At 39.2% G+C, this 20660-nt stretch overlaps 1 protein-coding gene across 3 annotated transcripts in view; it reads left to right on the top strand.

Annotated features, from left to right (window-relative positions):
- RELN (reelin) overlaps positions 1 to 20660 on the top strand; it is a 579194-nt gene that overhangs the window by 341899 nt on the left and 216635 nt on the right. For all 3 annotated transcript variants that reach the window (XM_053218590.1, XM_027071727.2, XM_027071724.2), the window contains 2 exons: positions 7213 to 7309; positions 10464 to 10704. In XM_053218590.1, coding sequence (XP_053074565.1) covers positions 7213 to 7309; positions 10464 to 10704 — 338 coding nt within the window. The remainder of the gene's footprint in view (positions 1 to 7212; positions 7310 to 10463; positions 10705 to 20660) is intronic.

The following is a 20660-nucleotide window of genomic DNA, read 5'->3' as shown; positions in this document are numbered from 1 at the left end:
AGTATGCAATATAGATATTCTAAAGTATGGTGTCGAGTCTCTTTATACTTTGACTCTTTCAGGCAAGTCAAAAGTCCTTAAGTCTCATCTACTGTTACAGTACCCTTTTTCACTAGAAACTCCACTCAGTAAAAAGGAAGAAATGGAGAATTTGAAGTAAAAACATTATGGCAAACTTCTTTGTGATCCAGCCAGAATTTATAGAGCTCCTACTGTGTACCAAGCACTGTTGTGGGTACTAGGGACATAAGTAATGGGCAAGACACACATAGTTCCTACTCGGATGGAACTTGCATCCTAACAGGATATGGACGATGAGCCAGTAAATAATTAAATAAACAATAAATTTAAATACTGGTGGTACTATGAATAATACAAAACTGAGTGATAAAATGGAGGTTGGCGATTGGGATAGACCTCTTCAGATTGAGTGCTCAGGGAAGGCTTCTTTGAGGAGGTGATATTTGCACAGATACCTGAGGGAGAGGAGGGAACCAGTGGGGAAAGATATGAATGGAACGAGGAGATAGTAGGGTGTGAGGAAATTGACAAAGTGAAGGAGCACAGAAGCCCTGGGATGGAGTGTTCAGGGAAGAGAAAGAAAGTCCAGGGCACTTTATGGCTCGAATGTAGTAAATGAGAGGCAGCATGGTACGAGGGATGATCTAAGATGTACAAGACCGGCAGATCACCAAGGATTTTTGTGTATCATGGTGAGGAGCTCGTCCTTTCGTTCCTAGTGTGCTGAGAAGCCTTGAGAGGTTTTGAAGCAGGGAATAGAATGTCAAAAAATTTTAAAAGACTCCTCTGTTTTTGTTTTGTTTGAGAGAGAGAGAGACAGAGAGAGAGAGAGAGGTAGAGATTGCCCACATGAGCAGGGGAAGGGCATAGAGGGAAAATCCTTAACAGGCTCCACACCCAGCATGGAGCTGGAAATGGGGCTGGATCTCATGACTGTGAAATCATGACTTGAGCTGAAATCAAGAGTTGGACTCAGGGCACCTGGGTGGCTCAGTCAATTAAGCGTCAACTTTGGCTCAGGTCATAATCTCACAGTTCCTAAGTTGGAACCCCGTGTCGCGCTCTGTGCTGACAGCTCAGAGCCTGGAGTCTGCTTCAGATTCTGTGTCTCCCTCTATCTGCCTCCCTTTCTCTCTCTCTCTCTCTCTCTCTCTCTCTCTCTCTCTCTCTCTCTGTCTCTCTCTGTCTCTCTCTCAAAAATAAATAAATGTTTAAAAAAATTAAGAAAAAAAAAGAGTTGGACGCTTAACTGACTGACCCACCCAGGTGCCCCAAAAGACTACTCTGTACCCCCTAAATGCTGTGTGGATGATGGATCACAGGAGGATAAAAGGGGAGCAAGAAAACCATCAAGACATGTTCATGACTTGATTGAGGTGGTAGCAATAGAGAGGGACATAAGCTGAACAGTATTTTGGAGGCAGAACTCCCAGCACAGTCAGATGGGCTGAAGTGGGAAGTGAGGCAAAAGGAGGAATCAAAGATGACTCCTAGGGTATTTTTTGTTCATTTGTTTGTTTGAGCATCTGGTGTGGTATCATTTGAAATGAAAAGACTAGTGGCTATTCAGGAGGTGGAACACCAGTACTTCCGGTTTTGACTTAATAAGTTTGAGATGTTCATTAGGAATGAAAGACAGCAGTTTGGATTTGCAAGCGTGAGTCTCATGGGAGATGCAATCCTAGGGATTATCTGTTGTAGATGTTATTTAAAGCTCTGAAAGCAGGAAAGACCATCAAAGGAGGTGGTGTAGGTAAGAGAAGAGAAAAGCACTAAAATAGTTTGAGGTCAGGAAGGAAATGGGAAATGAAGGAGACTGAGAAGCAGCAGCCAGTGATGCAGCAGAAAAATTGAGAAGGTGGTGGAACCCAAGGGAAGAAAGTATCCAAGAAAAAGGGAGAGATCGACTGTGACAAATCCTCCTGAGAAGTAAAGTAACTTGAAATTGGGATCTGTTAATTTGGCAACATCCATCCGCCAGTGACCTAACCAAGAGTAGTTTCAGTAGAAACCTGTCTGGGTGGCAAGAGAGAATAGGATGTGAAGATTTATTGACCATCACTGGGTAACCCCTTTGAGTTTTGCTGTGCAGGGGAACAAAAATAGAATGGGAAGGAGCAGAAGGAGGGGTGACATCAAGAAAGTGGTTTTTTTAAGTATTATTTAAAAAAATTTTTTTTAACGTTTATTTATTTTTGAGACAGAGAGAGACAGAGCATGAATGGGGGAGGGTCAGAGAGAGGGAGACACAGAATCTGAAACAGGCTCCAGGCTCTGAGCTGTCAGCACAGAGCCCGATGCGGGGCTCGAACTCACAGACCACGAGATCACAACCTGAGCCAAAGTCAGACGCTTAACCGACTGAGCCACCCAGGCGCCCCAAGTGTTTATTTATTTTTGAAGTGGAGGCAAAAAGAGAGGGAAACAGAGAATCCCAAGCAGGCTCCACGCTGTCAGCATAGAGCCCAATGTGGGGCTCAAACTCATGAAGCATGAGATCATGACCTGAGCCAAGATCAAGAGTCAGATGCTTAACCGACTGAGCCACCCAGGCACCCAAGAAAGTCTTTTTTTTTTAAAGATGGGAGGTGCTTTGTATGTTTCATTGATATTCATATGACGATAGAAATGACCCAGGAAACTCAGGGGGAGAGATGAATGATGCAGGAAAAAGAAAGGGGAAATTTCAAGGAGCAAGAGGAGATGGGATCTAGGCCATATAAGGAAGATCACATTGGTTAGAATAGAAACACTTCCTCCACCAGAACAGGAGGAAAGCAGAAAACACTGGTATGATGGGTAGAGAATATGGTACATACACATTTGTGGGCAAAAAGATGAGGGCATTACTGTCTGTGTTTCTGGTTTTCTTCACTACATGTATTGCACTATTAACCTAATAAGAATGAGCTCAGACTTAAGATTTTATGTTAAAATTCTGAAAAAATAAAAAAAATTACCCAGTATTTTTATATTAACTTGATAATACAAAGCAAGTTATTAAAAAAGCACAAAGGCCTGGGCACGAAGTCAATAGCACAAATCCAGGACATCATTAGTGAAGTGTTTTATTGCAAGGCAGTTGCAGGGCATAATGTAGCTATCTGCTTTAGCAAAGCAGGGAAGATGGCTTCTATTTATATTTCAGTGCATATATTTCTTAAGCCATAGGACAAAATTTAAGACAGTAATAGACTAGAAACGTTTTTGGTGAAAAATATCCATCACTGTCTGCTGTGGGGTTGACTAAATAACCGATAACGATGTAAATGAAAGCTACCATAAATAACTGTAGGTTTATATTTATCCTTTATCAATTTATTTGTCAATTTAAAATCAATACTTGACAACCAAGACCAACTGGAAACAACATTGATGGAAGTGCCTTTAACACAAAATATCCTGTCCTCCCCGACACTGTGGGTATTTCAGTAATCTTTGTATGTGTAGCTCTACATGAGAGCCAGATTTCTTAGACTGTTGAATTGGGATCCTCCATAATTCCTAAAATTTCACTAATTTTATTTTTGAACACAAAACTTCAGGAACGCATAATCATTCTGTAGGTTACTTGTACCCTTGGTTTGGACAGAAATGAAAATATATGGACTGTCCTCATTTGCCTGTCAAGAACCAAATAAAGTATTTGGTTTTTTTTTTTTTATGGGAAAGAGAGAGAGAGATTGAGAGAGCACATGCATGCATGCACATAAGCTGGGGGGAGGGGCAGAGAGAGAGAATCCGAAGTAGGCTCCATGCTGTCAGCACAGAGTCCTACGTGGTCTCCATCTCATCGTGAGATTATTTTTTTTCTTTAATTTTTTTTAATGTTTACTTATTTTTGAGAGAGCTAGAGATAGAGTGTGAGCAGGAGAGGGGCAGAGAGAGAGGGAGACACAAATTCTGAAGCAGGCTCCAGGCTCTGAGTTGTCAGCACAGAGCCCAATGCAGGGCTCGAACCCATGAACCGTGAGATTGTGATGTGAGCCAAAGTCAGACGCTTAACTGACTGAGCCACCCAGGCGCCCTTCATCATGAGATCTTGACCTGAGCTGATATCAAGAGTTGGATGCTCAACCAACTGAGCCACTCAGGCACCCCAAAAATGTTTGGGTTTTTAGACCAGCTAAAGTCCATCAGTGGCTCTCAGACCATACTTGTATAACCATGATCCTGAATTATCTTCCCTCTTTCCACTGTTCTTTAAATCCTTGCAGATTTGCTACATTAGAGTGAAGGATTACATTGGAAGGGATCTGAAGGGGAGAAAATAGATCTGTAAGAAGAGGTTATTTTGCATTTGACATTTGAGTTTGTCTTTCCTTTCCGATTTTAAATTTCAGTGTTGGCAATTAAAGATCTTTGATTTAAGAGGGGAAAGAAAGAGGTACCTGCTGCAGGTGGCGCCTGGTTATTACTGTCTCTTCACTGTGTAAAAGGTGCTTTGAGGTATGATAGCTCGGCACCACAGCGGATGGGAGCAGGGGGTTGGGGGTGGTATTACCCACCTGTGCACATGGACACTGATGAACTCTTTCTTCCCCTCATCCCAGAGTCAAGTAACCATTGTCAGTCTGGGCAGTGAAAATCTTATTCTGCGGGCTGAAGGCTATGTGACGGTGGGGTTGTAATTCAGAAGGGTTTCTGTGAAGAAAAATTGTACCCAATATATGGTGAACAAGTACACTCAGAGTGGGAGTGGGAAATTGTTTACTCGTTGGACTGGTACCATTTAAAAAATTTTTTTAGTGTTTGTTTATTTTTGAGAGAGAGAGAGAGAGAGAGAGAGAGAGAGAGAGAGAGAGAGAGAGAGACAAAGCACGAGCAGTGGAGGGACAGAGAGGGAGACACAGAATCCAAAGCAGGCTCCAGGCTCCAAGCTTTCAACGCAGAGCCTGATGCGTTGCTCGAACCCACGAGATCATGACCTGAGCTGAAGTCGGACGCTTAACCAACTGAGCCACCCAGGTGCCCCTAGACTGGCACCATTTGGAATGAGAGTTTGGTGAGGGTGGCCTCAGAGTGAGGCAGATATCCAGAGCTGACTGGTTCTCTTGGGGATACTTCTTCCAGCTCAGGCTCTCCCTCTTCAGTTCCCTGGTCTTGGGCAGCACCTCTTCTCTGCCTGGCCCCTCATCCCCCATCCCCCATTCCCCAGTCCCAGTTTCCAGTTGTCTATCCCCGTGTTGGAGTTCCTTTCCGTGTTTGACCATCTTTTCACGTGGGAACCCTTTCCAGTGACCGGGGCTAGTTCTGTTCTCCAGGGTACGTGTTTGGTCTCTAGGAACTGTGCATCTTTCTCCCACCAGGGGGTGGGTTCCCGTACTGAGGAACTGCTGAAGGATTATAAGCGGAGAGGTAACCAGATTCAGTTTACTTGTAGGAAGAGCACTGGCAACAATGTGGCTGGGTAAGGACATGTGAGGCTGGAGACGGGGAGGCTAACTAATCACTACTGCAGAGTCCTGGCAAGAGCTAATGAGGGTCTATTGACAACAACAAGGAGAAGATGGATTCATAAAAGTATTGATATTTTAGATATGAAAGAATTTAATGACTAAGTGGCTGAGGAAAAGTGATTCACCTGCCAGGTGCCTTTGTGTTTTATGGGTACATCATAAACTAAATTTCGCCACATTGAGATGGTGGCGTAAGGAGATGGGGAGAGAAGACCTATTTGGACACGTTTTTACTCTGATGTTTACCAGCTTTCCTTCTCTCTTCATTTGTAAACAATTTGCAAGGAATTGCCTCCTGTAAGGCACATTTTTGGTTATCATTTGTTCTACCCGTTCCTTTTTCAGGGATGCACCTCTGACACATTTGCTCTTAAGAGCTTATGGTGTATACAACATGAAGGAGGCACATAAATACCATTTAAATTCTTTAGGCTGATTTGAACTTTGTTTTGAAATAAACAGATTTTCTGCCAGTCCCTATTCTTGTTTGTATGGAAGTTTGTCCCACATAATCCTGGCCGCTTCCAATTGCAGCCTCACAGCTTGATATTTACTTTAAGCAGCTGCTTATGAAAGGTAAGATTTAGGAGTGATGAGAAGCGCATAAGGTGGGCTTCTGTTTGAGCTTAGGGTTGCCGGGTAGCTGTCCTCTGAATACCCTTTCTTGCACCCACATTTTGGCCGTGAGAACAAATCTGGGAAAACTGCCGTTTGGCCTTTTAGCACATTGCCAGCTTTGGCGATTGCAGACTAACTGATGTTGTACTAAACACCACTGAAATAAAATAAATGAGTCTATTAAAGCTTGGAACTCCTGAGAACTACAAATGTAAAAACCGTCCACAGATGTCATTTGCTGAAACTGAGGCTCCTCTAGCAGATGGGTAAAACTGAAACATAAATTGAACTATTTCTTTTTCTGTTGGTTCATTTGTTTTTAATATGGTATGAAAAAAATCCTGCTATTCGGTTACAAGAAACTTCTGGCATATGTTTTCATGGCTGTTTCGGGTATTCTGAGAAGATCTTTGAAATTCTAACTTATGCTATGTGTTATTATATGAATTCATTGAATGTGTAGAAACAAACCCTGTCAGAGTTTTAAAAACTTTCTTTGGTCACATTTCCAATATGGAAAATCATAGTGACAAATAAGTGTTCGCTATGGGACATAACATCTCTCTTTTAAAATCTTTAATGTTGGGCTATAGTAGAATAGTATCAGTCATATCTAACAGTTCTCATCCATTTAGTACTTGAATTTTTACAGGATTTTAGTTTCTTATATGCTGTCTAATCATTTAAATAAGACCCACACTGAAGAAGAATGGTGTTTAGTCCTCGTGCAGTTTAATGACTTATATACTATTTAATGCAATCACTATTAATTGATATTAACTTGCAAGAACCACGATCGCATTATTAATCATTCTGTAATATTAGATATTTTTGGCATAGAGCTAAGTATTTATTTTGTAACTTAGTTTAGAATTTTGTGTATCTGTAAAGAAATCTGAAAAATTTGTTTGCCTTTTTCCTGATTCCTAAAGTTATTTATCAAATAGTATTTATCAGAACCGATCACAAGAAATTTCAGCATAATTGGAAGAATGGGGAAGCAATTAAATAAATATTTAAATGGTTACAAAGTTATCTCACATTTATCAGGAAGGATGGTATGCAATTACACTGTTTTTTTAACTTTGAAACTTACTGTTATTGCTGTTTACAGGTTCAGGTTCATGTCGCTTTAGTTACTCAGACCCCAGCATCATCGTGTCATATGCCAAGAATAATACCGCCGACTGGATTCAGCTTGAGAAAATTAGGTTTGTTATCATTTAAAGTAGTTTCATAAATTCTGATGTAGGTGGATTTCTACTTCCCTATTTGCCTTCATTCTACCATCGAATTTATGCTTCATGGTTAAAAGTAGTCTGGTTGTTAATTATGTTGAATTACATGCCTGCACATATTATTATCTGCCCTATTTGAAGAAGTATTGTTAAAAGTGTCATTTTCCATTCAGAATCTCCCACGGTTAGTAGAAGCTATAACAAACTATTTTTGGTTAAAGCACATTTGGGAGAATAACATTTATGATGGAACCCTCCACAAAGTAACATTACCCAGCTCTCTAGGTGGCTTGGCTAGTGGCTGGTTTGGAGACCTAGGACCATATGAGATTACCACCTAAATTTCTCCCAGTCTGTGATGGTAATGAGTTAATAGCCACTGGGGCTTTTGCGTTGAATGTTTAGTTCTGTCGTTTCCCTTCCAGCTTCCCAAAGGCCAGTTCTAAAATTCTATTAACATAATTGTGATGTAACTGGTGGTCATTTTATTACATTTTTTTCATTAAAAAAAAATCCCTCGATAAGAAAATGAGGTAGGATGCTTAAGAAGCAGCTCGCTCGAGTTGAAAAAATGTTAAGTTAGCAAAACTCAAATGATACAACTTCTGCAGAGCTTGAATCATAAAACAGCATTCAAAATGGATGCTTAATTTTAGGTCTAGTAAGATATTTAAAGGAAAAAACTACCTTGAACTTTTATAAAGTAGTTATCCTGATTGATTTAGTTCTTAACTTACTACAACTGAAGTAGAACATTTTCCATCAGTCTTGTACAGGTTTTTTACATGCTAGTTTCCTTACCATATTTCTATGTTGGAACAATTCTGATTTATTAGGGAGAAATTGTAAATATTAGGTTCTTAGTGCTTAAAACTAAACTAATCTGCCCACAGTTTCCAGTAGTATTTCAGATTTATAAATTGTCATATGTCCAAGGTCTACTTCAACCAGAAACTGAGATAAGTGATTCTAACTTAGGCATTTTAAGAAACTGTCTCTCTCTGTGGCAGGATAACATATAATCTATAAGTACCTGCACAAGCCAAGCTCTGACATGCTGTGCCAATATTGTAACAGCATTTTGCTATTCTTTCTAATTTCTAGTAGTTGTTATTAAAATGAATTCATATTAAATACTTATTTATATAAATGACTTTAAGCAAGGCAGCATAAATATTGAAAATTGTATCCATACCTCCATTTTTTATCTACCCAATAGTTATATATCATAGTTTAGGTAAATTGTGAGAGATATTTCTTTTTGGAAAAGGACTACATATTTTTGATATGACAAATAATGAATGGATATATTTAATTACAATATATGAAGATCACATTCAGCTGTTTTTCACTAAACAAGACTTTCAATTTTAGACCATGCTGTAAGCTGTCATTCTCATTAAAGCAAATTTTCCGTACCATTTAATGGACAGAGTAAACATGTTTTCAATCACTTCCTAGAACTAAAATATACTATTTTCATTGGTTTAAGTTCTTTCCAAAGGAAAAAACATAGTCATTATGAAATATTTTTTTAAAAAAGGCAATTGGTTACCCCCAAAGATAAGGTACACCATCTATAACCTACACTGACAATTCTTTGGATATATATGTAATTCAATGGTAAGTGAAAAATACGTCCTTTCTATAGTCCTTTCAAAACTAATTTACAGTAAGCCCAGGGTACCACTAGTTTGCATTTTAGTACCACTTTTAATCTTAGCTAAAAGCAATCATTTTTACTATAGCAGGTTTCTACTTTGGTAGAATAAAATGTTTAATAAAAGTACTTTTATCATATAGCAGAAGGGCCTGGATTCTAACAGATATATGGTAAAAATCATGTTAAATTATATCAAGCTTTTAAAGACTGATCTGCATGACGTTGTGAAGAATTATAGAGCAATTAGTTTTCATGGAAAATCTCACATTCATATAGACAAAACAAATAAAAATGTATATGATTATTAGATATAAAATAATACCAGGCAAAGACTTATAAAACAACACACAGTGGTCTCTGATTGATAGAAAATTTCAAGGTAAGAATCAAAATTAAGAAAATACTTTTAGTGTTTTTTCTCATTTTTGTAGTATCAAATAAAATAAACTGTGAGATTATTTGAATTATTGAACATTTAGTGTCTACCACATGAAAAAAACTGTGCTGGGAACACTTTTTTTTGTAGGCACCATAGAAGCGTGTGCCATTTTCTCTTCCATTATTCCTTTACTGGCTTACCTGAATGCACTCGGTGTCTGCCTTCTGTTAAAAGTAAAGCTCTCCAACATAAGGGAAAGGAAGCAAAAATAATATAAAAACAGGGAAGGGGACAAAACAGAAGAGACTCTTAAATATGGAGAACAAACAGAGGGTTACTGGAGGGGTTGTGGGAGGGGGATGGGCTTAATGGGTAGAAGACATTAGGGAATCTACTCCTGAAATCATTGTTGCACAATATGCTAACTAATTTGGATGTAAATTAAAAATAATTTTTTTTAAATTAAAGCTCTCCATAGTTTAGCTATGCTAGAATGTATTATGCTAAGCAAAATAAGTCAATCAGAGAAAGACGAATACCATATGACTTCACGTGTATGTGGAATTTAAGAAACAAAACAGATGAACATATGGGAGGGAGGGGGAAAAAAGAGAAGAGAGGAGAAACAAACCACGAGAGACTCTTCATGATTGAGAACAAACTAAGGGTTGATGGAGGGCAGTGGGTGGGGGATGGGTATCAGCAGAGCACTTGTGATGAGCACTGGGTGCTGTCTGTGAGTGATGAATCTCTGAACTCTCCTGAAACCAACCTTGCACTGTATGTTAACTAACTCAAAATAAAATTTAAAGAAAGTAAAGCTCTTGAAGACATTTGATGTTAAAACTGTCATCACTTAATATGGACATCTTAATCATCAGCGTATCCCAAAAGATTTAAGGGCTGTGGGAATAATGAGTATTTAATCTGTAATATATATAATGTTGAGATAATGAAACTACAATCTTAATTTAAAAAATTGATCTATAAGAAAGAAAAAAATGGATACTGTTGAACTTGATGTTTCATTTATTATATGGCACTCTATTGTATGGCACCAATTCCCATCTCACCATCTGTTCCAGAGCCCCTTCCAACATCAGCACAATCATCCATATCCTCTACCTTCCTGAAGACGCCAAAGGGGAGAACGTCCAGTTTCAGTGGAAGCAGGAAAGTCTGCATGTAGGCGAGGTGTATGAAGCCTGCTGGGCCTTAGATAACATCCTGATCATCAACTCAGCCCACAGACAAGTCATTTTAGAAGACAGTCTTGATCCAGTAGACACCGGCAACTGGCTTTTTTTCCCAGGAGCTACAGTTAAGGTTTGAGCTCTTTTTTGTTTCTTCTCCTCCCCTCTGAGACCTAAAGCTTATTAATAAATCAAATCAAAGATAACTATTCTTAGCAAATCCATTGGTAAAGGAATAGGTAATATTCTTATTTATGTTACCTTCTCTTTTAAGGATGGGGAATCATTGGTACAAAAACATTCACTTACTCATCCATTTAATAAGTATCTTTGAGGACTCACTGTGCCATGTCCTTGGCTGAGCCTAGAGAATATAACCACAGAAAGGCAGATATGTTTCTTCCCTTCACGTGGTTGTCAACTTAGTGGAGGTAGTTAGATATGTCAACATACACATATAAAACAACATAATTACCATGATTTGCTGGGAAAGTTAGAGTGCCCTGGAAGTATAATATACAATACCAAACCCAGACTCAAGCAATTAGGAAAGCATTCCAGATAGGGAATCTAAGCAGAGGCTGAAAGGTAATTTGGATTTGGCCAGGTGGGAGGAATAGTGTTTCTAAAATCAGAAATCTCATACATAAAAACTGGACAGTGAGAGCACAAAGCAAAAGTCTTAGACAATGTTCAAAATAGTAGTCTAACATTTTGAGTTGAGACTTGGATTAGTTGAGTCTGGAGACGTGGCCAGTGACAAAACCTTGAAGGTCTTGCAAGCTGCTATAGAGTTTGAACTTTATCTTGGATGTGTTAGGGAGTCACTGAATTGCTTTTTTTTTAATATGTACCTTTTGATTTGATTTTTTAAAATATACTTTTGAGGATGGAGGATGGAATGGATGGGAGAATGTACATGTAGGGAGACCACGTAGGAAGCTTGTAACAGAAGTCCAGTGGGAGGTCATGTTGGCCAGACTTAGGGGAGAATGTGGATGGATTTCAGAGATTTTTTTAGGAGAGAGAATGGAGAAGGTTGGGGACCAATTGAGATGATGAGGGAATAGCAGGTGTCGAGGACAAGATTTGGGCAGCTGGGCGGATGGCGGTGCCATTCATGGAAACAAGAAACAGAGAAGGAGAAGCAGGCTCACAGAAGTTGAATTCACTATGGAATGTTGATCTTCTTTTTTAATTGAGATATATTTGATATATAATATGGCAGTTTCAGGTGTGCAATATAATGAGTTAATATTTGCATATTTTGCAAAGTGATCATCATAATAAGGTTTGTTAACATCCATCAGCTCACATAGTTACAAAATTTCCTTCTTGTAATGGGAACTTTTAAGATCTATTCTCTTAGCAACTTTCAACTATGCAACACGGTATTATTAACTATAGTCAGTCTGCTGTACATTGTGGACATGTTGATCTTGATAACCCTGAGGACAGGCAAGAAGAAATATTAGTTGGGAATTTAGATAAAGCTATCAGGAACTCAGAGGAAGTTTGGCAATTATCAGCCTTTTGAATATAAATTGAAGTCATGGGCTTGCCTGCCCAGGGTATGTGGAACAAAAACTTGTGCCTAGGTGATTATCAAGAATGCCATTAGACCCCTGACTGGACCCTCTCAAGTTTCCAATATATTAAAATAAAATGCAAATAAAGCTTAGAGAATTTTTTTAAATGTGACTCACTGGCACAAAAAAATCTTGTGCTGTGGGAGGAGGTGAGATCACAGGAGTAAAACCAAGTAGAATATAAACATCTAAGATGCACACCTCCTTTTTCAAGTTCTAGAAAAAAGATTCAAAACTATTTAGAAATCCTTCAACACAGGAAGTCCCCTGACACAATAACTTCTTGCTTAACAGATCAAATGCTAGGCATTTTACTTTCAGTTGGTGAAGCCACACAATTGACTGACATTAGGAACAGACATCCTCCTTGCTCAGTGTGGTAAAACACCCAGTAAACTGTATGGAAATTCCTTCTGACAAAGACTCTAAAACTTTGGTCCCTTTACAAAGAGTCCATGGATTCCTTTCATGTGGATGTAGAAAAGAACCTTTGTAAAGATATCCCATGTCATATCCCACTACCACTTGATTAAGAAGGATTTCTGTTGACGTTGTTCAACATTGGCAAGAAGACACGAAAACCCAGGAAACACGTGGAGACCTAAGGTCCTGGGATTCACATCCTTTTCCCATGATGATCATTTATCACTTCGACTCAGTAGCCTTTACTGTAGAAATGCAATTTTTATGCCTTGTTTTATAAGCTGTTATACTAATCTAATTAGCCATTCAGTTTCTTAATCGTTTGTATCGTATCCCACCCATGATAAAAATGCATGAAATGTGGTTTTGCTTCAGTAGTGATGTTCAATGATATTACAAGTTTGTGTGGGTTATGGTTTTGCTTTGTGGTCCATCATCCTACTCCCAAACTTACCATTCACACATTTGAGACTTGACCAGTGACCTACGAAAAAAACCACTGTAGTAATGATATGTATCATGCTCTTTGACTTGGCTATCAGGTAGAAATTTTTCTCTGATGTTTCTTTCTGAAAACTCTTTTTAAAACTAAGAATTGTCATTTTAAATAATCTGCATATCTATGCTTTTGCTTTCTGGCTCAAACATCTGAGCATGAAAAAAATGCTTTTGCTGGGTGATGTGAAGTTCTACACATAAAAACTTTATATAAACTCTATGAAATTTCTTCATTAAATATGGCTCCTTGGGGGCGCCTGGATGGCTTAGTCAGTTAAGCATCTGACTTCAGCTCAGGTCATGATCTCATGGTTTGTGGGTTCAAGCCCCGTGTCAGGCTCTGTGCTGACAGGTCAGAGCCTGGAGCCTGCTTTGGATTCTGTCTCTCTCTCTCTCTCTTTCTCTCTCTCTGCCTCTCCACTGCTTGCACTCTCTCTCTCTCTCTTTCTCAAAAATAAATAGACATTTAAAAAAATTTAAATATTGCTCCTTTACTTAGTGCCCTCTGAAATGAAAACTGAATACAACCACTTAAAAAGCATAAGCATATCTCCATGTTCCTGTTGAACCAGGGCATGTTGTAAACATTGCTTTACTTTGGACTTTAAGTTTTGAGGATTATGTTTGTTTGCTTGCTCTATTTACATATTATCTTTTCTGTGTTCCGTAAAAGTTTCCAAGATGTTTACATCTTAACTAAATTAAAGAGTGAGCCTAACAGCAATTGAGAAAGTATGCTTAATTACAAAATAGATTTAGTTAAGGAAAAAATGTCCATGTATATATATATATATATATATATATATATATATATATATATCCTCTCAAATAATTTTATCTTTATAAACCTGTAGAGCAGGTGCTATATTAGCTCCATTTTACAGACGTGGAAAGTGGACATAGAGGTGTTGAGTAATGTGTCCAAAATATCCTTCTCACCCATGGGAGAGCCAGGATTCAAATATAGGAATCTTACCTAATCTTGATTTCAGTCACCACATAGCTTTGCTCTTACGGGTCATAAATATAAAGTGGCGTGATTCTGTTTGTACCAGGTTTCTTCTCCACATCCATTAGTTAAATTATCTGCCCATTTTCTTCCCTATCACTCTCTGACTATAGGTTAAAAGATTCTTATCCTATTTCTTGATCTTGCTCCAGCTTTATTCCATTTGTAGTGCATGTTCCTTTCTCCAGATGACTGATTTTTATACATTAGAATTTGGTAAATTCAGCCCAAGCACTGGTCTCTTTCTTCTCTTCCACACTGTAACAGTTGATTTCATGTTCATAGTCCTGGCTACTGGTCCATCACAGGTATTGACTGCTGACCTAGAGTGAACTTAGGGGATGGGAGTATTAAAATGTCTTCCTTATGGAAGCAAGAGGCATTTGCAGTAATCTGTATGGGAGGTGAAATAGCATAAGAATGGTGGCATGCTCACAAAAGAAAAATCGACAGTCTCACAGCAGCGGCCTGCCTGTGACAAAGGTGTTAAGAGACAAGGGTCATACAAATGGATGCCACTGACAAAAATTCCTGCATCATTCTTTCATAGAAATGCCATGACGATGCTCCCCCCATCCTCAATACCTTTGATGGCCTCGTGTTTGGACCTAGAGGATGCTCCCTAGCGTGTTAATTCAAGGCCCTTTCCGATCTAGGTCCGGCCTAACTTCTCATCCTTGTCTCCTGTTCCTCTGTGCTCCAGCCTCATACAGTACTGCATTTCATGCTCCCACACTTCAAACCTGCTTTTCCACTGTTATTTTTTTCTCTGCCTAGTAATTCCCAGCATCCTTAAGGACCCAGTTCCAGTGTCATTGTCTGTGTGAACTTTTGCATAGTTAATGTCTCCCTCCTCTCTGTGTTTGTGTAACTATTAGATTGAACAAGCAGGAGGTGGGGTTGGAGGCTGGCTTTGGAAAACAAGTACCTCTGTGTCCCCCCAGTGACCATTCAGATTCAGACTGACAGCTTCTTTACCTCTGCCCTCTTTGTGGCTTCCAAGACTGCTGATAGACCAAATAAGTCATCCAATCACTTTAGTCTCCAAAGCAGTCTCAGTTCAATCACAGATATGATCAGTTTACTATTGTAATCTAAGCTCCAAGCTTCATCTGTAGCTTTTCCCCTCCTCCAGCTTAGGTCTGCTGCAAGGGGGATGGAGGAGGTGATCAGCTCCTTCTCCTTCCTCACCACCCTCATGAGTTTTGGCCTCTGAACCCTCCAGGGCTGGGTCTGCAGGAAGGAGAAGAGACAAGAGGCAGATATTGTTAGAAGCTGGAATCAACTGCTTTCTTGGCCTAGCAAGAAATCAAAGATGGCTCTCTCGTCAGTCTACCTTTGGGCTCTTTGGAAATCTCCCCACTCCTCACTAATGCTGGGGAATCTCTCACCTGCCTTTCTTCAATCCATGTCTCATGTCTGCGTGTATTTTCAGCCACTGGGCCTCTGGCTAATGACTACAACCTCTTTCTACTGTTACCTCTCCAGGGAGCCATTTGGGGGAGGATCTTAGAAAAACTAAGATCTTGTGTCCATGGGTCCAAGCCTACTCTATAGTAAATACTCGCCTTGGATCAGTGATTGGGAGGAGAGTTATTATTTCTAAGCACAGCCCTCTTCCCCAGCCATCTTCCAGGCAGCTCCAGGCACTAGTCCAAGCCCATACAGTATACTTTCCAAGTGCTTTCCTCAAGGTCCAATGCCCCACGTTTGAGGAGAGAAGAAGGTACCCTCCTCCCCTGATACAGTCATGGATGGGACCTGCAGTTTACCTCCAACCCTCTCTAAAGAAATCCTCTCTCTGCTGTCCAGCTTCCTACTCAACGTCAACTTCGAGCTTGTATACCTGCAATGTGAGTGAGTGACTAAGCCCTTTTACCACCTCTTTCACTAGCCACTAGGGTGGCTCAGTCGGTTGAGCGTCTGACTTCAGCTCAGGTCATGATCTCACGGTCTGTGAGTTCAGGCCCCGTGTCGGGCTCTGTGCTGACAGCTCAGGGCCTGGAGCCTGCTTTGGATTCTGTGTCTCCCTCTCCCTATGCCCCTCCCCTGCTCATGCTCTGTCTCTGTCAAAAATAAATAAACATTAAAAAAAAGAATGTGAAGTAGTTGCCACCTATTTTCTTGGATCCTCAAGATGCAAAACTAGTTCCATTTCAATATCCTGTTACATGGGACATATACCTCTATGAAAGAATTGATAACATTGCTTTCCAGTTATTTATGTTTCTGTCTCCTTGGTTAGAGAGTTAGCTTCTTAAGATCAGGGACTATTTCAACGATTTTTGAATCTCCAGTGTTTGGCACGTGATGGATTGTGTTGTTAGATGTTAACTGAATGAATAAAAAGCTGGAAAAATACCAAGATCTAGTTACGAATATGAATTCGTATTCAATTCTAGTTATGTATGAATTTTAGTTACGAAATGAATTTCGTATTCAATAATGACTTGAAGGCAGCTAAAGATATTGTGAATGGAACTGGAGACAGTACAACTGTTAAGAAAGTGGGCTTAACTATATGGGTTGAAGTCTTGGCTTTACCATTTATTAGCCATGTGTTTGGGGGCAACTTATTTAACCTCTCAGTTCCTCAGTGTCCTCATCTGAAACAGGGATAATAATAGTATTCACCCTCAAGCTGTAATGATTAAATAAGAAAATACATATAAAACTCTTAGAACAGTCGTTGGCACATAGAAAGTGTTTAAAAAATATGTGTCTTCTTTATTGAAACTTTGAGAATAAGCTCCACAGGATGTGAATATAGAGGAAATATGTAGAAGGCAAAGGATTGAGCCAATGGCTCTGATAATGATGGAAGAAAAATAGGATAGAAAAATATAGACCTCACAAATTATGTCATCCTTATATGTCACTGAAGTACTATCAGAATGAATGCATTAAAATGATTAGGTTGAACACAAGTGTTGCCCATATATGTAAGCTTTGGCAGGCAAAATAAATGGTTTCCAGTGGAATTAAATTTCAGTACCATTGATGTGATTGGAATTATTAATAGTTTTTTTAAGTTTATTTATTTATTTTGAAAGAGAGCATGAGTGTATGAGAGGGGGACGGGGAGAGAGAGAATCCCAAGCAGGCTCCACACTGTCAGCACAGAGCCCAATGCAGGGCTCAAACTCATGAACTGAGAGATTGTGACCTGAGCTGAAATCAAAAGTCGGATGCTTAACTGACTGAGCCACCCAGGCTCTTCAATAGTGGGTTTGATTTTTTAAACGCTACGGTTCATAAAACAAGGGAATAAAAGTAGTGAGTATGTAAACTGTCTAGCTGATGATTTTGAAAATAATGTTTGGGAGTGTCAGGTCAAATAGGAAAGATGAGAATGATTCACATTCTCAGTGCATATTTGTCTTCTTTAGATTTTTTTTTTTTTTTAGTTTCTTTGGGAATATTTAATTCATTTCATCTGAGCCTGTTCTTATTTATCTCAAGTAGGGCAGAATGATATAAGACCAAATAGAGTAATTAACTTAAGGAGTTTATGTGATCTGGAGAATTGCAATTATAGGTCACCAGTTTAAATCTGTCCTGGGTTGGTAGAAGGCCATTACCATCTGTTGGCTCTTTAGTAATTAATATGAAATAGATGTGTAACAGTATTGGCTTTTAATATAAAATCTGGCCTAATATTTGTTGTGCTTTTTGATTCGGCATTGGTAAGTTGCAAGAGGTTATGGAATTAATATGTTCTCCCTATACAGCTTTCTCTGTTTTTCCTCCATTCTCTTTCCAAGTTCATGGCCTTGCCTGACTCATCTCCCAATGTTTTTCCAGAAGTCTTGCCCATGTGGAAGAAAAAGCACACCACATTTTTATGCTTCTAATTACCATCATGGTGTTTTATTTCCCACAAATCCCTAAGCAGCCCTTTGTTCATGACCAAGTAGGTGGGGCTCTAAATGCCAATAAATACAGTGCTGCAAGTTAAAAAGCTCCCCAGAGCACCACCCTCATTAGCAATCTCCCAGAGTAAGCAGATCATGGACTCCTAAGGCAAGCTGACTGAACCCACTCAGTATTGAATCACCTGTCTTAATTATTGGTTAAGATGATTTTGCCTTCATTTACAGAATATTGCATCCCTTTTCAGCTTTTACAGATGATTTCTAGAATAATCAAGAATTGTCAGTTGTTCCTATTCAAAAGATACAGAGGACACTCTACCAGTTCATCTGCAGTTGCTGGAAAAACTATCACTACCACGGCCGCCATCATATGGTATTGTCTCTCTCTGGCAGGTGGCTTTGGGTGTTTGTGCCACATTCCTCATGCCTGAAGCATGGGAACGATCAATCTTAGGGCAGCTTCTGGTGCTCCAGCCCTACGACAGTGGTCTTGGTTTTGCCATCAAGGTTTAAGGGAAATGAACCGATTTTTTAGCCCTTTCCATTTAAGACCTATAGTATCAAGGATCAGCATTTCACCTTGGGTAGGACTCTCATATCCAGGAATGATACTTACACTAGCATGGATACTAGATCATAATACATAATAATAGTAACCCTATGATGGTAAATCGTAGTAGCAACAATAATAGGAGTGGTAGTGATGATGGCATTAGGTAGTAATGATGGAGTAAGGAGTGGCATTTCATGAATGCTTCTTAGGTGCCACAACTATGAGGAAGGCCTTATCATCCAAGTTTTAAATCTATAATAGAGGGGCACCTGGGTGGCTCAGTCGGTTGAGTGTCCGACTTCGGCTCAGGTCATGATCTCACAGTTCGTGGGTTTGAGCCCCGCATCAGGCTCTGTGCTGACCGCTTGCTCAGAGCCTGGAGCCTGCTTCAGATTCTGTATCTCCTACTCTCTCTGCTCCTCCCCCGGTCATGCTTTGTCTCACTCTGTTTCTCAAAAATAAATAAATGTAAAAAAAATTTTTTTTAATAAATCTATAGTAGATAAACACAGGGTGTCTGTAAATGGAGGGCTAGCACTCCCATTTTCCTTGGTCACTCTTGAAACATCTGGACAAATCCACCAAAGTCATCTCTTTCCAGCTCCTCAAACATACATCCTGCAATTTGAGAACATCCTTAATTTCACGTTCAAAGAGAAACACTAAATGTAAGTTTTTCATGGACCAGCCTGGAGCTGCTGCAGCCTCCTTTCCGAAACTCACTGTCAAAGAGAAGGGCCCAGACATCAAGGAAGTGCTCAGAGGAGAACCCAGGGACAAAGGATGAGGAAAGAGCTGTGAGCAAGTTTTTTGGTTTTGTTTTTTTTTTCCTTCTGTTTTCTCGTGTTTTAATAGTACCCCATGAAAGCAAAGTCTCCAAATGAATCTCTATACCATGGAGGTGGATAGTAGTCAAGCAGGAGCTTCATTTTGTTTGTTTATCCTTATCTTTGATGGCAGCCAAAATTTGTATTTTGAAGGCATGAATCATTTGTGACTCTTTGGTATCTGTGTACGTGTGTGTGTGAGTGTGTGTGTGGGGGGGGGGTGGGTGTGTGTTTTGCTCACTCACCATTAATAAATGTTTATATCTGCTCAGCTGGCCTGGTTACTCTCATCTTGCAAAGGCATAAATCACTGGCTTCTGTCAACTCTGGAATTGACCCACAGATTAAATGCAGATTGCTGTCAGATAGGTGCTATTCCCCATATTTTTTATTTTTAAAAAATCTTCCCACTCTGATTGCTGTGCCTGAACCTGCTAATCTTTCTCTATTTATTACCCTAGTTCATTGTGTGGATAGCAAAGAATTCCAGATTACTCCTTCTCCACATTTATGTCAACTTGTGGTGAGAAGTAAATCAATGTTAAATGTCATAGACTCTGTTCTGAAGGTTTGTCCTTTAGAATAGGCTGTGATTTGATCCCATGTATTTAAAAGAAATTTTCTTAAAAAGTAATCTTTTTACTTTTTTGAATTTATGCCAGGGATTTAGAGTTATTAAGTATACAGAATTTAGAAAGGCCATACGTTAATCTTTTCTCTATTACAACTTACATTTAGACAGATTGCCTCCTCTTTACTATATCTACTGTTGATAAATATGCAATAATAATGACAATTTTCCTGTTTAACAAACACCAAAGGCCCTAATGAAGACAAGAGCCATTAGGTAAATCAACAACCCATTAAGGAGAAGCATCAAGTCAGAACAGGAGAGTCTATTAATTTTCTTATAGCTCGTGTACGTTAAGCATTTGCCAAATTCATTGTCCCAGTGGACGCTAGGCAAATCTCCAGTCCTGAATAAGAATTGGAGCTTTCATTCTGAGATTCTGCTGTCACCTAACACTTTTGCCACAAATTGTTGTATTGTTAATGGAGAATAAAGGTCATTATGTCCAAATTATGAAAAAATGTAAATTAATTTGTCTGAAAATTTAAAGTCTTAATGCAATTTGAGGCTAATGAAAACAAATCTAAGACAAATGGCAGAAGGAATGATCACACTTAAAGCAGAATTCACTTTTAAAATCTGCATGTTGGGGGATATGTGCCCCTGGCAGATCGATACCTGCCTACTACAATGCCCAAGTTGTCTTCCAGAAATTAAGCACTCCAGAAAAAGTTTTCAAAAATC

This window comes from Acinonyx jubatus, chromosome A2 (genome assembly GCF_027475565.1).
Source record: "Acinonyx jubatus isolate Ajub_Pintada_27869175 chromosome A2, VMU_Ajub_asm_v1.0, whole genome shotgun sequence".
Lineage (NCBI taxonomy): Eukaryota > Metazoa > Chordata > Mammalia > Carnivora > Felidae > Acinonyx > Acinonyx jubatus.
The sequence above is the reverse complement of the archived record's forward strand: the minus strand, read 5'-3'. Positions and strand labels throughout refer to the sequence as shown.